This window comes from Dama dama, chromosome 25 (genome assembly GCF_033118175.1).
Source record: "Dama dama isolate Ldn47 chromosome 25, ASM3311817v1, whole genome shotgun sequence".
Classification (NCBI taxonomy): domain Eukaryota; kingdom Metazoa; phylum Chordata; class Mammalia; order Artiodactyla; family Cervidae; genus Dama; species Dama dama.
In genome coordinates this window covers 10,297,854-10,314,093 of record NC_083705.1, presented here as the reverse complement: position 1 = coordinate 10,314,093, position 16,240 = coordinate 10,297,854, and the positions used below count along the sequence as shown (strand labels likewise).

Genomic DNA, 16,240 nt, shown 5'->3' with positions numbered 1-16,240 from the left:
CACTGAGAGCCAAGAAGGGACTGCTGGAAGGGGCAGGCATATTTCAATGCTTTCAGCGTGAGGGCGATTCATTCTGACATGGAAATCAGAAGGTGAAACCTGAGAAAGGCTCACTTGAAAAAAAAACAAAACAAAACAGTAATACAAGACATATAACTAGTCTTAGCAAGAATAGTTTCCAATCACCTACACAAACCACCTTGCACAAACAAACCATGTCACACATCATCTAAATGGTCAGCAAACTCTAGGCATGAATAAACATCACAAGATCATCTTTGTTCCCATGCCTTTCTCCTCCTCTTTATGGGATGGGATTCAGGCAGCAATTTTGTATGCACCATGTTAACCAGGCATTAGGGGGGGAAAGTCTTTACAATGAAGTGGTTCCTGAATGTTTCTGTGATTACCCAGCAATTTACATAAATATTCAAGCCTCATTCTGAATAAATCCCAGATAGGTGATGACTGATCCTCTGCTTTTTAAGACTCCTTGTTCCTTGCACCGTTTGCTTCTCATTGTATCACTGACACCAGCATGAACAGAAAGGAATTTCAAATTGGAAAGCCTTGAGATGAGGGTACAGAGAACAGAACTGACCCTCAAAAGTCATCTTTTTCAATCTCACAAAAAGGAGTGGTGTCAGGAAATCATGAATATTGACATATAAGCCCTATGCACTCATAGCTGGAGGATGTGGGGCCATCCAGTTCATCTACTCTAAAGCAGGGAGCCCTAAGGCTGGGGGTGCTGGCTGGGGACTGATGGTCACCAGAGATCAGTGTGGGTGAGTTCTGACTACGACCGCTGCCCAAGTCCACTGTCTTTCCCTGCTCTCCAGGAAACACCATTACATGGAGAAAGGCAATGTCCAGAGTGGCTGTGTAACACGCTCCTGTGAGAGTAATAAAACGAGACCAGGAGACTCTACCGTATACATGTGTTTGCTTGCTTATACAGTGAGTGCCCCGGAAGCAAACCCTACAGGAGACCAGAGGCGCTGTTGCCTCCATGAAGGGACTGGAAATTTACCTACTTCCTCTCACGTAGAGTAAAAACCTCACAGCAAAGGAGCTCCAGATTGGACTTCCTAGTGTTTCAGAGGTTTAGACTCCGTGCTTCCAATGCAGGGGCCAGGGGTTTAATCCCTGGATGGAAAACTAAGATCCCACATACCACACAGCACAGCCAAATTGAAAACAAAAATTACATGAAAATGACTCCAGATCTAGCCTCTTATTAAACCTTCTCAGGAAAAACAAATAGCACAGCCTATGTTTTCTTTAAACTAGTTTCAATTCTGATATTTAAGTTGTCAGCTGCTTTCTACTCTCCCCCTTCATTCAGACTAAGGGAGTTCTTAGAGAAGAAACATTTGGTAACTGGGCAGCATGTGATGGGCACGTGGGGTTTCAGGCACCCCCCCACCAGCCAAGATGTTTCACACTCACCTTGTTTTTTAAAGAGATTGCTCTGGACTATCTCATTCATGGACTGGACTTTCTGCTTCTGGAGCTTCACGGGGGGGATGCACGTGTAGAATTCGTAGAGGAGTTGGCTAACGGCAGGAAAAACAGGAGCACGGAGAAGTCGTCAAACCAAGGCCTGCCACCTCCTGACCAGTCCTCCCCAGCCTGCCGGCTGTGGAAGCAGAAACAGCACACACCTTGCTCCCTTTGCCACCCCTCCCCCTGCCCCATGAGTGATATGCCTTCAGTAAATATGCATAGTTGGTCTTGATGTTGAATACTAATACCAACAAGCACTCAAAAAGGTGTGAAAATCGGAAAATAACATCAAGAACCTCATCCTCAGGCACATGTTTTGCACGTGACATCTACTGTGCCATGGAAACATCACAACTTTATGAGGCAGATCCAATGCTTATCTCAATTTTACAAGTGGGAAAAGTAAGGTTTAAAAAGATTAACTCTTCCAATGTTACACAGTCTAAGGGATCAAAGAAACAAGGGTTTAAAACCAGGTTCTACAGCATGTATATTATCTATGGTGAAACAGATCACCAGCCCAGGTGGGATGCATGAGACAAGTGCTCGGGCCTGGTGCACTGGGAAGACCCAGAGGAATCGGGTGGAGAGGGAGGTGGGAGGGGGGATCGGGATGGGGAATATGTGTAAATCTATGGCTGATTCATATCAATGTATGACAAAACCCACTGAAATGTTGTGAAGTAATTAGCCTCCAACTAATAAAAAACATAAAAATAAAAAATAAAACCAGGTTCTAATTTCATTTCCATACCATTTTATTTTTCTAATGTTTTATACTTGGTAATGTTTTAGATATCTTAAAAAGGTCCTAATTTAACAAAAAAACTGTGAAAAGTTGTAGATTAGAACAAGTTTGGAATATGAAAAAGAAGACAGCTCTTTCCAAATAAAGTGAAAATAAAAATGCCACTGAAACAAAATTATAACCCCTGTCAGCTTTCCAAAATAAGCTCATTGTGTTCATTTCTTTCAAATCCTCATTAAGCATCTATTTAATATGTGACAGGCAATGTGCAGGGCAGAGGGGATAGAATAGAAACAGACTTGGTCCCCGTTGGCATGGAACTTACATTCTAATGAAGGTCAATGTACAACACAAAAGCAAGCAAATCAATACAGGGCCAGATATGCAATGAAATGAATAGGGAGCTGTAATGGTACAGGGGTTAAGGGAAGAATTTAATTTATTTACAATATTCAGAGGTAGCTTCCCCAAGAGGACAACATTCAGCTTGAGACCAGAAGAATAAGAAGCCAGCAGAAATCTTCATGTGAACAGTGGAAAAGCTGATGAGAGCTGAATAAAGTCTGGAAAGCACTGAATAGAGTCATGCCAATCTTAATGTCTTAGTTTCAGTAACTATACTGTAGTTGTCTAAATGTGAATAAGGGGAACTTAGTGAGAAGTATGTAGGAATTCTCCATATACTGTCTCTGCAGCTCTTTTCTAAATCTAAAGGTATTCCAATATAAATGGTTTTTAGGGACTTCCCTGGCAGTCCAGGGGTTAAGACTGTGCCTTCCAGGGCAGGGAGTGTGAGTTGGACCCCTGGTTAGGGAGATAAGACCCCACATACCACACAGCATGGCCAAAAAGTTTGTTTTAATTTTCTATATGCTCTCTTGCAACTTAAGTGAATTTGGGGAAAGGAAGAAGAGGGTATATCTGGCTCAGATGCCCCCAAATGGCATAGGCATACTGAGACAATGTGCTCCTCTTATGAAAGGAAAGGGGTGAAGGAGGAAAAAGTAAAAGGGAGCCCATCTCATTATGCCATTACGTATGCATCGGTGGTTCTCTATTTGTAACCACAGGGCTTACAGGGCAAAGAATGGAACCCCAAAAACCTTCAAGCCCAGGTGAAAGGGAGACATTTCCACTAAACATAAGTTTTTTAACCTACATGTTTCATATTCTGTATCATTGTGCATGCACGCGTGCTCAGTCCTGTCTGACTCTTTACCACCCACGGACTGGAGCCCCCCAGGGTCCTCTGTCCATGAGATTTCTCAGGCAAGAATACTGGAGTAGGGTGCCATTTCCTCCTCCAGGAGATCTTCCTGACCCAGGTATCAAATCCACATCTCCTACGTCTCCTTCATTGCAGGCAGATTCTTTAGGCCACCAAGGATTGATATCAATGATACAATTCTTTATCATTGGTATCAATCAAAAAAAGATGCTTATTTTACAGCTAGTTTTCCCCAAATCTGACACAAACAAAGGAAAATATAACAATCCCACACTGAAGTCCCTGGAGGAAGCTCCGCCCACCTGTTCCCTCTGTCCCCATGCTGAGTTGCCGTCTGGAATTCCCCACAAGAACCCTCCTCCCTCTCTGCATCCCTGGCTTGGCCACAGAGCCCAGGAAAGTACAGCATCAGCTCTCACCTGAGTAACTTTGCATCAAAGACGGTTTCCACATCATGGAGGACAGACGGGATGTATTTCAAAGCTGCCACCTAGGTAGAAAGTAAAATAAACATGAGTTATGCCCACGGCCAGTGACTCTGCCAACAATTCTGCCTGGTGGCCAGGATGCTTTGCAACAGGACACAGACCGAGGAAGAGTGAGCCTACATCCTGGGTACTGCTACAGCGACTCAAACTCTACATGTAGACTGAAACCTTAGATATATGAGTTTCTTCTATCTTCAAGGGCCGAGAAATGTGTAGTAGAACAATCACAGGTTTGGAAGTTATATACACTTACAGTCAAATCCTGGTTCTACTCCTTAGTAGCCATGTGACTTTGGACAAAACACTTACCCTCCCCGATTTCTCATTTTCCTTGTCTATAAAATAGAGGAAATAATGCCTATTTCGCAGGATTGCAAAGATTAAAAATAATATAAATGAGGCATCCAGCAGAGAGCCAGGCACGTTTTGGATGCTGTGTAAAGGGTAACTTCTATCATCACTGAAAGACAGTGTGCCTGAGTTGTACTGTTGGTGGTAAGGATGGCGTGGACTGAGTTCTATTTCTAATTTCTCTCCTTGGCCAATTTGAGAACAATCGTGGGCGCATTTCCAAATCTACTAGCTGGATTAGGAAAACTGGGCATTATGGTGGATGGACTTTTCCCCACTGTGTGAGGTAACTGATGCATCCAGAGGTGGGAAACACACCCAGGGCCTCGTGAAACAGCACCATTTGCTAAACAACCGAATAGACTGTGATTTCTACAAAAAGAGTTGTGAGTCACCTATTTGGAAAATAATGTTTAAAAATCTGGTAGGTGTATGCACTTTATATTTTCTTTCTTTTCTTTTTCTGCATATTCTAAATGTTCTGTAGTCAACAAATATCATCCTTTAGGGCTTCCCTGGTGACTCAGTGGTAAAGAATCCGCCTGCCAATGTAGGAGACATGTGTTCGATCCCTGGGTCAGAAAGATGCCTTGGAGAAGGAAATGGCAACACACTCCAGTATTCTTGCCTGGGAAATCCCCATGGACAGAGGAGCCTGGGGGCCTACAGTCCATGTGGTCACAAAGAGTCAGGCAGGACTCAACGACTAATACAAAAACAATCACTGTTTTACAATTAAACCAAAATTAAAACAGTGAAAATTATTTATTTAAATAAACTCTTCCTCCTAGCCATATACAGTTGAGTTTCTTAGTGAACATGGATAACCATTATGACTATGCTACACTGAATGCTCTCAGAGAAGACACCATGCTCTTAGATAATTTTATTAAACCCTATTTCCTCCCACAAGGGACACACTATTTTCATAGATCAGGAACCTCTAGGGCATCAAGATTTAATGCCTAGGTCACAAAGTTAGCAAGTGGGAGAGTCAGACAGGCTTACACAGGCTTACAGTGGCTTACAGAGCCACTCCTTGTAACCCTCAGGCTACACGCCCACCTCACTCAAATAGCAACTCTCTCTCTCCATGCCTTCATGCTTATTCTTCTTGTTATTTATGAATTTTGCATGTCAGACTTATATGGTTGTTATTTTAAAATTTCGGACAAGTATTAGTAGGAAAATTATCCCTGAAGCCCTGTAACTCCATCTCTGCCCCAATCCCTCCTGCTCAGCCCAGAAGAGGTCACTGTCAATGTTGCAATGAGCCCTGATTGCTTTCTATGCATGAACATGTGTGTGCTGTGTGTGTTGCATGTATGTGCCTGTGCATGTGTATGTGTGTGCACAGTTCTATAACTTGCTTTTTGCAGCTAACCATGTACCACCAGGGTTTTTGCCATCACTTCATAGAGTGCACTCTTCATTTCTCACCACTGCATAACAAGACTCATGTGGGTACACCAAGTTCTCCTTACTAATGGACTCCATGCTATCTTGGGCTTCCCTGGTAGCTTAGACAGTAAAGAATCTGCCTGCAATGCAGGAGACCCAGATTCAATACCTGGGTAGGGAAGATCCCCTGGAGAAGGAAGTGGCAACCCACTCCAGTATTCTTTTTTTTTTTTTATCTTAATAAAGTTTTTTTTTTCCATTTATTTTTACTAGTTGGAGGCTAATTACTTTACAATATTGTAGTGGTTTTTGTCATACATTGACATGAAGCAGCCATGGATTTACATGTATTCCCCATCCCGATCCCCCCTCCCACCTCCCTCTCTACCCGATCCCTCTGGGTCTTCCCAGTGCACCAGGCCTGAGCACTTGTCTCATGCATCCAACCTGGGCTGGTGATCTGTTTCACCATAGATAATATACATGTTTCAATGCTGTTCTCTCGAAACATCCCACCCTCGCCTTCTCCCACTCCAGTATTGCCTGGAGAATTCTATGGACAGCGGAGCCTGGTGGGCTACAAACCATGGGGTCACAAAAGTCAGACATGACTGAGTGACTAACACTTTCACTGTCACACTTTCCCTGCTATCTGTAGTTTCTCTTTATTGTAAAATAAGTGACAAGAAAATATTAAACACATACATTTGTGTGTCTCTGAGAATCCCAATGGGATGGATGCACTGTTGAAGAGGAGCTAGTGTATCAGATGTATGTACACACATACAAATGTACCCACAAATGTATATACATATATGTTTAAGGAGAATCTGTCATATTACCTTAGAAAGAAACAGTAATCACTTTCCTTAAACTTGCTAACACTAGTATGCAAATCTGTTTAATTTTGTCACCCTGATATATAATTTGCAGCTGTTAACTGCAACTCTTTGGGTCTAGTGCAGGTGGGCACCTTTTCTATATTTATTGAACAACTCTACTTACTATTGGCACAGTGGTAAAGAATCCACCTGTCAATGGAGGAGAAACAAGAGATGCATGTTTGATCCCTGGTCTGGGAAGATCCCCTAGAGAAGGAAATGGCAACCCCCTCCAGTATTATTGCCTGGAAAATTCCATGGACAGAGGAGTCTGACAGGCTGCAGTCCATGGGGTTGGAAATAGTCGGACTTACTGAATGAGCACATACGCAAATATTTACTATCTACTTGCTTGTATTCTTTCTCCATTTTTGTTTTGGGTGATTTTTTTTCTTATTGGTGTGGAATTCTTTTATATATCATTAATATTAACCCCTTTGCAGTAACATATTTTGTAAGAATTTTCTTTTACTTCCCCTGTAGCTGACTGTTACTTTCTTTTAGCTTTGTTTATCATATCTTTCATTGCACAGAAGGATTTTAATTTCTATGTTGTCAGATGCATCAGACCTTTTCTTTACAGTTATTGCATTTTATGTCTGAAGATATATTCTTTATTCTTTCAAATCAAGATGACAAGAGATAATAAGATTCCAGAGCAAATGTTTCTAAAACTAGGCTCTATTGGGACACCCTTGCCCTATAGGATGGTGTTAGGTATTCTGTGGGAGGGAGAGGATTTGCCAGCAGACAATTAGGGGAAAGTTTGGTTTAAGTGAAGATAAGCCAGTAAGGTGCATTTTTTTAGTTTCGATACTTTTTTTTTTTTTTGCAGAACTTCTCTGAATTTTAATATGTTAAGTTGCACTATGACGTTCCTCCAGGCAATTATCATATACAGTGCCTTCCAGTCTAGTTGGTCAGACCATCTGTATCAGGAAACATCAAGATACAGCAAAAGCAGATGCCTGCAGGGCTGAGCAAGCAGCAGACAGAAGTGAAATAAGAAGAGCGGAGGCCAGTGGGAAGTGATCAGGTGTGTGGAACCCACACTCTAAAGAATGAGGCATTCTTGCTCACTTGTTTTAACACTGCTAGCCAAATCAAACACGCCTGCGGGCTGCACTTCTCCCATGGGCTGCCCCTTACAATCTCCTCATCCTAGAGACGCCACATGCTGAGGCACATGCCCTGATGAAGGCTGGTCTAAGCATTCAGACAAACTGTTCCTTCCTTTCCTCTTAGGCTGAGGAACATAGAACGTAGTTCCTTCTTTTACTCGAGGCCCGCAGGGACCTGAGGTAGGGGGATTCCCAGTGCTCCGCCCAGCACCTGCAAGCACCTAGGGCTGTCTCCTCACTCCCCAAGCCTCAGCATTTTCATGTGGGACAAATGACGAAAGGGAATGATGGCAAATAAAGCATACCTGGCACCTACTGTAACGCCCAGCACACAGCGGGCCTCCAAAAGCGTGTGTGCTGTATCTCCCCCTCCTCGCTTCTCTGCCACCAGCAGCTCACTGCCCAGTGCCTGGACAAAGAACACTGTGGGCCCACCGATTAAGAACATAATTAAGACCAAAGCGAGGGGACAAAAACAGAAATGAAATGCTCAGCAAGTCAGGGAAAACCAGGACTCCGGTGTCTGCTGCAAGTTGCTGGCTTTCAAGCGCTGCAGGTCATTCCAGGGCTTTGGCGTGATTCTGTAGAGCAGCAGGCACCAGGCATGTGTATGGACACTCATGCTTCGGTGCTTCAGCTGTGAGTGAGGAGGAGCTGGACGGGGACGAGGGTTACTTTGGAAGGAGCCCATCTTCCCAGCCTCCCAGCCCTGGGCTAGTGATAAAGTAAAACAAACCTAGTGCTTCACATCCTGAGACTCCAAGGGTATTACCAACTCGGCTGCGGAGTACTAAACTTCCATCTGACCCAGGCGGCCTCACAGAGAAGTGGCAGGCCTGTGGTTTTCTTTCCCGAAGGGGATGGAAGTTTGCCAAGGCCGCTGTCCTAGTCCTCAGGGGCCTGCCTACAGCCCTCGCCCTCACACGGCCCCGACACTCCTGAGCGTGTGACAGCAGGTGAGCTCAGCAGGCGCCACCACCGAGCACCCCTGGGAGGCAGAGGAGCTCAGCACGAGTCCCGCCGGGTCTCCATCTGCGGCAAGTCTCTAAGGCCTGGGAACAAGAAACAGCCTGGCTTTCTAGACCCCTTGGCCTCCTGGGACCCATGTTGCTCCAATGTTGTTAATATTTTTCCTCTCGTTAATAGTACTACCACACATAAACCACTACTGTTGTATTATTGCTTTCATCTCACGGTGGAAAACATGGAAGTGTTAGTCACTCAGTCATGTCTCACTCTTGGCAACCCCATGGAGTGTAGCCCACCAGGCTCCTCTGTCCTTGGAAATCTCCAGGTAAGAATACTGGAGTGAGTAGCCATTCTCTTCTCCAGGGGATCTTCCCCGACCCAGAGATGGAACTCAGATCTCCCACACTGCAGGCGGACTCTTTGCTGTTTGATCCACCAAAGAAGCCCTATCTCACAGTATATATCCCCATATCATATGTAATATTTAAGAAAAACACAGCAGAGGTGTTCTTACGCATATATGTGTGCATATATATACATGTATATTAACATATATTTGGATTAATATATATTAATCCAAGTAGCAAACCATTAGTGGAAACTTTATCCATGCATGATCTCACTTCATTTTTACAACTACTCTAGGAATAAATACTGTCATTCTGCCAGAGAGGTAAAATAACTTGCCAGAATACACACAGCTAATAAGCCACCGCCTGATAGCTCAGTTGGTAAAGAATCTGCCCGCAGTGCAGGAGACCCCGGTTAGATTCCTGGGTCGGCAAGATCCACTGGAGAAGGGATAGGCTAACCACTCCAGTAAACTTGGGCTTCCCTGGCGGCTCAGCTGGTAAAGAATCTGCCTGCACTGCGGGAGACCTGGGTTCGATCCCTGGGTTGGCAAGATCCCCTGGAGAAGGGAAAGGCTACCCACTCCAGTATCCTGGCCTGGAGAATTCCACGGACTGTATAAGCCATGGAGTCACAAAGAGTCGGACACAACTGAGTGACTTGCACTTTCAATAAGCCACACAGCAAAGATACATACTTGATTCTTCCCAACTGGCTTCTGGCCAGTATGCTCTGTTACTGCCTACTCTGCTTAGGAAAATTTCCATCTTGGCAAGTGGGGAAGTTCTAATAGAGGAGACAAAGCTGAACTCAGAGAGGAAGTAGATGGAGAAAAGTCTCCCCATGAAGAGGAAAACTTTTTAAACTGCATGTTTATTTTGGCTGCGCCGCATCTTCACTGCTGCCAGGGCTTTTCTCTACTTGCAGTGAGTCGGGGGCAGCGACTCCTGTCCGGGCTTCTCCCTGTGGCGGCTTCTTTCATTGGAAGCGGAGCACGGGCTCCAGGGCCTGAGGGCTTCGGTAGTTGTGGTCCCAGGCTCTCAATAGTTGAGCCATGTGGGCTTAGCTGCTCTGAGGCATGGGAGATCTTCTCCAATTAGGGATCGAACCCAAGTCTCCTGCATTGGTAGGTAGATTCTTTACCACCAAGTCATCAGGGGAGCCCTATGAGGATGGCTTTTGAAAGAAGATACCGTTTTTCTGATATGCCTCATGAGTCCTTCTCACCACATACATGGGGGTTACAAGAAAGGCCACCAGGAAAACATTTTCCAGATCAGTAATTAGTTTATAATGTGGCTCCAAGTGAATCTCCCAGATGAATCATCAGTTCCAAGTCCCTCTGCCAGAAGCCAGGCACAGCGCTCAAGCAGAGAGCCAGACCCGAATCAAGCAGTAGTGATTTTACTGTCCCAAGGGGAGTCATAGAACACTTGTGATGATTTCTATCCAGAAGGACTTCACCAGAGCTGATAATCCTGGGCTGCAAGTGCTCAGCAAATGTTTAAGAATAACAAGAAAAATCAAAACCACACAGCTGCACTCCCTCAAACTCAAAGGGAATTTATCTTCTGTTTTTAGACTCCTCGTCTATCATCCTCTCTCTCCGCTACCCACTCTGTCTTTCTCTCTCTCTCTTGGTCTGTCTCTCTTTGTTCCCCTCTGCTTCACAGAGTAAGACTGCACAGGACTGGTGCCAGGAGACAGACTTCTAGTGCAAAAGAATATATCTTGCAATGATGCAAAGTTATACTAGAACACTAGGTGTCTTCCTCATTCAAGAGCTCTGACAATATTCCCATCCCACCAATTTACAATCCTTTTATTTTAGTCAAATGATGGACAATCAAGGTCCCTGGAAACTGGACAGTCACTGTCACAGGGATTCACCATAGCTGACCAGAAGAAGCAGTCTTCTTAGAGATGCTGAGCTGTCCCTGAGGAAAATAGATCTGCTCTCCCCAGACATTCAACCCTGTCACTGGTCTTTCAGATGGACTTCACCAGAGCTGGTAATCCTGGGAATTATCATCAAGGCAAGGGAAGAGGGACCAACAGGTTCTGGGAGACACATGTCTCCATGCTTCCCATAACCCAGAGCTGTGCTGGCCCCTGAAGCTTAGCAGGAAGCAAGAGAGCTCAGTGTTTAAAACGGCTGGCTGAAGAGGCCAAGTTCAGATCCAAGTGGGTCACTTTTATCTGCCTGTCCTTGAGGAAATTAACTCTCCATGCTCCAGATTCTTCATCAGGAGATTGAAGGGAATAAAGTCACCTACTTTATAAGATTGATGTGACGACCGAATGAAAAGTGTGAGCCATCAGTATGACTCCAGCAGCCCCTTTGGAACAAAATTTCACCTATCCTCCGTAAATCCAACATTTCTCAAACACCACCTCTAAGTATGCAGCAGACGGTAGAAAGGGGACAGCATTCCAACCATTAACAAGTTGAGGGGAAACTCCAGCTCTTGCTACTACACATGAGTCTCACTTCTCCCACTGCGGGCTCAGCATGCAGCCTGCAGGTCACATCCCAAGAATGAACCACATTCTTCCCTTGCTTCAGACTTTTGGATATTTTACAACAGTTAACAATGAAAAGGGAGGAAAGAAAGAGGCCTCGTTAATTAGCTCGAATTTGTGATACAGACCAGACATCTGCCCATCTGTACTGCTGTTTATGGAGCTTATTGCTTAACCACCTAGCATTTTGCCAAAAGATTCAATTCTTTAATGAAACCTTACTTTGCTTGGTGATTAGGAACTCAAGCTCTGGACTATACAGCCTAGATTCAAGTAACCTGCTACTTCTTAACTGTGATTAAGTTACTCAATCTCCCTAAGCCTCCATTTCCTCATCTGTAAAGTAGAGATAAGAAGAGTATTTGCCTAATAAGGTGTTTGTTATTTTAAAAAAATCAAATGAGCTAACTATATATAAAGGTTTTAGCTCAATGTGTCACACGTAATAAATGCTAAAACATAAAATAGTGGAAGCCAGTATTCATTCTTTCATTGCTCCAGCTGAAAGGTATAAGTGACAGCCACTGTTTCAGGTTCTGGAGACAAAAGGCAGAGGTCTCTGCTTCCCGGATGCTCCAGTGGCTATGTTAGCATCTGTGACGATCAGACTGGCCAAGAGAGCAGACTCTGTAATTGAGTTGCTTATGTATTTCCACTCGTACCATCAAATTGGAGAACGATGAAGAATCACAATCTAAAGGACAATGGGTCAAACGGATCTGCACAACGTCACCAAATGGCCATGACTCACATTTGAGCTGCATCCAGTTCACAAGTGTCAGATGTTGACCATCCCACCCTGCCACCAGCTTTATCAACAATGCTCACAGGGCTGGCACACAGGGGGACTTCTGAGCATACCACCCATTCCAGAAAGCCCTGACCATACCCATTCTTTGTGGATTAGAGAATATTAACTTTGGCGTTAGAAGACCCGGGTGGATTGAAATTCTAGCTCTACCACCATGAATAGGTACACTTTAGGATGAATTATGTAACTTTATGAGCCTCTGTGGACAATGAAGACAACGATTCCTTGCAGACCTCTGGCAGGACTGAAAACACTGCATGTTAAACCTTGGTTCATGCCTGATACACAATAGATACTCAATCAGTGAAAGATGTTTTTAATGCTCTTTCTACCCTCTTTGGATGGCTGGCTTTAAATTCTCCAGTTTCATGTGAGATACTGACATGCATCTCTGAACAATAAGGAAAACCACAGAAAGCAATTCACAAAAGCCAGATGAGCCTCAGACATGAGAAATAACTAGCTTGGGTCCGAGAATTCACATGGGCAAAGCTGAGAGTGAACGTGATGGCCCTAACTCTGAACTCAGGCAGGCATGAATTAGGGCTTCCACCTAAGCCACTACCCAGCTGTAAGTGTAAGGTTTGAATGGGATGTCAGTCATTGGCATTCTCCACGCTCTCTCCCAAAGTTTATGGCAGACATTACTAGTAGATTACAGCACTCTTTCCTACTCTACCCCAGGCAGGCTCAGAATCAAGACTCCAGTCATGCTGTCCTATTTCACTGGCGAAACTCTGCCTTCCTTTTTTATTTTTTATAGAGTCAGTTCTTGAAAGCTTATCCTCCTTGAAATTTATATCTGTTTCTTGATCTAACAGAATAACTGGATGTCCTAAAACTGCTTGACTTCATGTGACAAGGTTAGAAACACAAATACTCCCTTCCATATTCCACTCTGTTGAAAATGCCCTCAAGGCTCCTGTTTTATGATGAAGTGAAGGAAGAAGAGATATACACGACTAAAAATTATTTAAACTGAACTATGTGACAGGCTTTACCCACCATGCTTTACATGCATTACTTTAATCCTCTCAGTAATCCTCTAAATTAGACAGACATTAGGCTTCCCATTTTATAAAAGGATAATTGAAGCCCAGGATACTGAAATCATTTGCCCAGTGCTACGTGCCCAGGCGCGGATGCCCCATTTCCCACTCAGATCTCTTGACATCCAAAGCTCATTCTCCTGTAGTGAATATCAAAGTCTGCAGAAGACCCCTTGTGTGAGGTTTGCTGACATCATATGGCCTTGAACCCTCTCTCCTCATGCCCTAAGAGAGCATTTGTTTCTTTCAGATGGTACTGAAAGAACTGAACTGAACTGAAAGTTCTTCATACTTGAATATGACTTTATATTCTTCTTTGATAACCCTTCAACAACCGTAGGAATAGATAGAAAACATCATTGATTTCATCCTAGAAGCTAAATCTGGCCCTTAGAGTAAATTTTTAAAAAGGCAAAGTCCCTTTTCATGGCTCTTGGGGTGGAAATCTGTGAGGAGAAATCAGCATAACCTGGCCCAGATCCCAGGGAAAACAGGCCATTTTCTAACACAGCTACCCAGACAATCAAAACCTGGGTAAAAAGACTCATGCCAAAGCCATAATAATCCTATTAGCTCTCTGCTTTTGCATAGTATTTTATAATTGGCTCTTTTGCAAACAATGGTTATCTGATCTTCACCCAGACACTAAAGTTTTATAGATGAGGAAACAGAGACCTTGAGAGGTTAAATTCAGCATTAAATCAGACAGCTTGATCAAAAGGAAATATTTTGTTGACCCAGGTCCTCTCAGAACCAGACATTCTCACTGGCTCATCTTTCAGCGTCCTTTTCCTTTCTTTCCTTGCCTTTGCCTTCCCTTTAATCATTCCACCCAAATGCAGGTCATTCATCACAGGGAAATAGGTGCTGAAGTCGGAAACAATGGCTCTAGGACGACACACTCCCCTGTTTTTCTCAAGATCACGTAGTCCCCCTCTGGGCACCTCTACCTCTCTGGGGCATCGACTCCTTTCTCCTCTCCGCCAACCAGTTGCTCTGTTTGCCCCTCACACTTCAGCTTCCCTGGAGCCTATTTCAGACTTGATGCAATGTAAGAGCCTCTACAGACCCCATGGACTGTAGCCGCCAGGCTCCTCCATCCATGGATTTCCCAGGCAAGAATACTGGAGCAGGTTGCCATTTCCTACTCCAAGGGATCTTCTCAACCCAAGGACTGAACCAGCATCTCTCATGTCTCCTGCATTGGCAGACAGGTTCTTTACCATTAACACCACCTGGGAAGCCCCATATCCCCAGTAGGTACTAAATGTGTAGTGTACAGAACAGTATAATGTAGCAGCTCAGAACATGGTCCTTAGAGCCAGGCAGGAAGAGATCTGAATCCCAGCTACACCCCTTAGCAGATAGGAGCCCTTCAATTTCCACATATATGAAACAGAGATCTTAACACCTATTCTGAGGATTATTCATTTCACAGATATTTATCAAGTACCAACTATATACTAGGACTGTTCTATATGCTGAGGATACAATGATGAACAAGACAAAGCTCCCCTACACACACACACACACACACACACACACACACACACAAACATATAAACACACACTCTCATTCACACACAGACGTTACCAACATTCATTAAATCAAAGGAAGCCATTACATTAGCAGAGTGATTCGCAAACTTCTAAAATCAAATGGGGAGATGTTTAAACTCCCTTTTCCCTGGTCACACTCCATACCAGCTCCATTAGAATGTATGCTGGTGGCAATTAGTCATCAGAGTGTATTCAAGATCCTCATGTGATTTCACTGTGCAAAGTCTGGAACCCATCACGTTAGCAACAGACACGCCAAGACTTCTGCTTTTGCATTCTCACCTGCGTTCTAGCTAAACACCAGCACCTCATTCATTCTAACCAGAGGCTGGGCAATGCCAGGCATAGCTGGCTAGTGGGCATTTAAGTTTGCAATTAAAAAGATATCTTATCAAAAGAACGGGACGTCGTGTGCATTGACTCATTGGTTTAGATCAACTGTGCTTGAGTTTTCTTCTTCACAATTCATGAGGCACTTGTGAATTAGTGCCATGATAGTTATGAAGGTCAACCTGAAACAGCCTCTTCACTCAGTCTCTTGGCTGCTAAACTCTTTCTCAAACATAGGTTTCTCAAAGATTTACAGAGTTTGTAGATATGCGTCATGAACCACTAAATCAGAGGTCCCATTCTCTCCAAAGTATCTCTTGTTTATTGAGGAGACTCAACCCCAAAGGGGATCTGAGTTTACAGTGTTGAGATTAAAAAGTGGACAGTTTCAGAGACTGACACCTTAACTATTCTCACCACTAAAAATGGATCAGATTTGACCTATTTCCTTCCAGGGAGCAAAAGCTTCAGAGTTATTTAAGAAGAAGCACTGCTACTTTCATGGGAAACAAACGAATAAGCCTTCTGCTGTCCTGAGGAGCCCTTGGGGTTCATGATCCTTATACCACGTGGCCAGCCCAGGCCTTCAATTAACACAGGGCTGTGCCCATTCAAGCAAAAGTAGGCATTATCTCACCGTGCTGTTTTCTATCAGATGACCAAGGGAAAAGACAGATTTTTTTTCTTTTGTAGTGTAAACCAACCTGCAAAAGGATGGTTGTTTTGTATTGACTTTTCATCAAGTTGTTGATGGATTCAAAGAGCCGTCTCATGGATTCTTCAAACTCCATCTGCTCCTTGCCTTCGTAAAGCCTGAAAGAAGACACATCTGAATCATTCCTCAAACCAACAAGCAATACCTTTGAAAGAATGTGCCAGCTACAAACTTGATTTGAAACTGAGAAAGGTGTGGAGATCTG

At 43.9% G+C, this 16,240-nt stretch overlaps 1 protein-coding gene across 1 annotated transcript in view; it reads right to left on the bottom strand.

Annotated features, from left to right (window-relative positions):
- DOCK2 (dedicator of cytokinesis 2) overlaps positions 1-16,240 on the bottom strand; it is a 459,408-nt gene that overhangs the window by 334,683 nt on the left and 108,485 nt on the right. The window contains exons 23-25 of the mRNA XM_061129423.1: positions 16,025-16,133; positions 3,905-3,975; positions 1,453-1,559 (exon numbers count right to left, since the gene is read on the bottom strand). Of these exons, the coding sequence (XP_060985406.1) occupies positions 1,453-1,559; positions 3,905-3,975; positions 16,025-16,133 (287 nt within the window). The remainder of the gene's footprint in view (positions 1-1,452; positions 1,560-3,904; positions 3,976-16,024; positions 16,134-16,240) is intronic.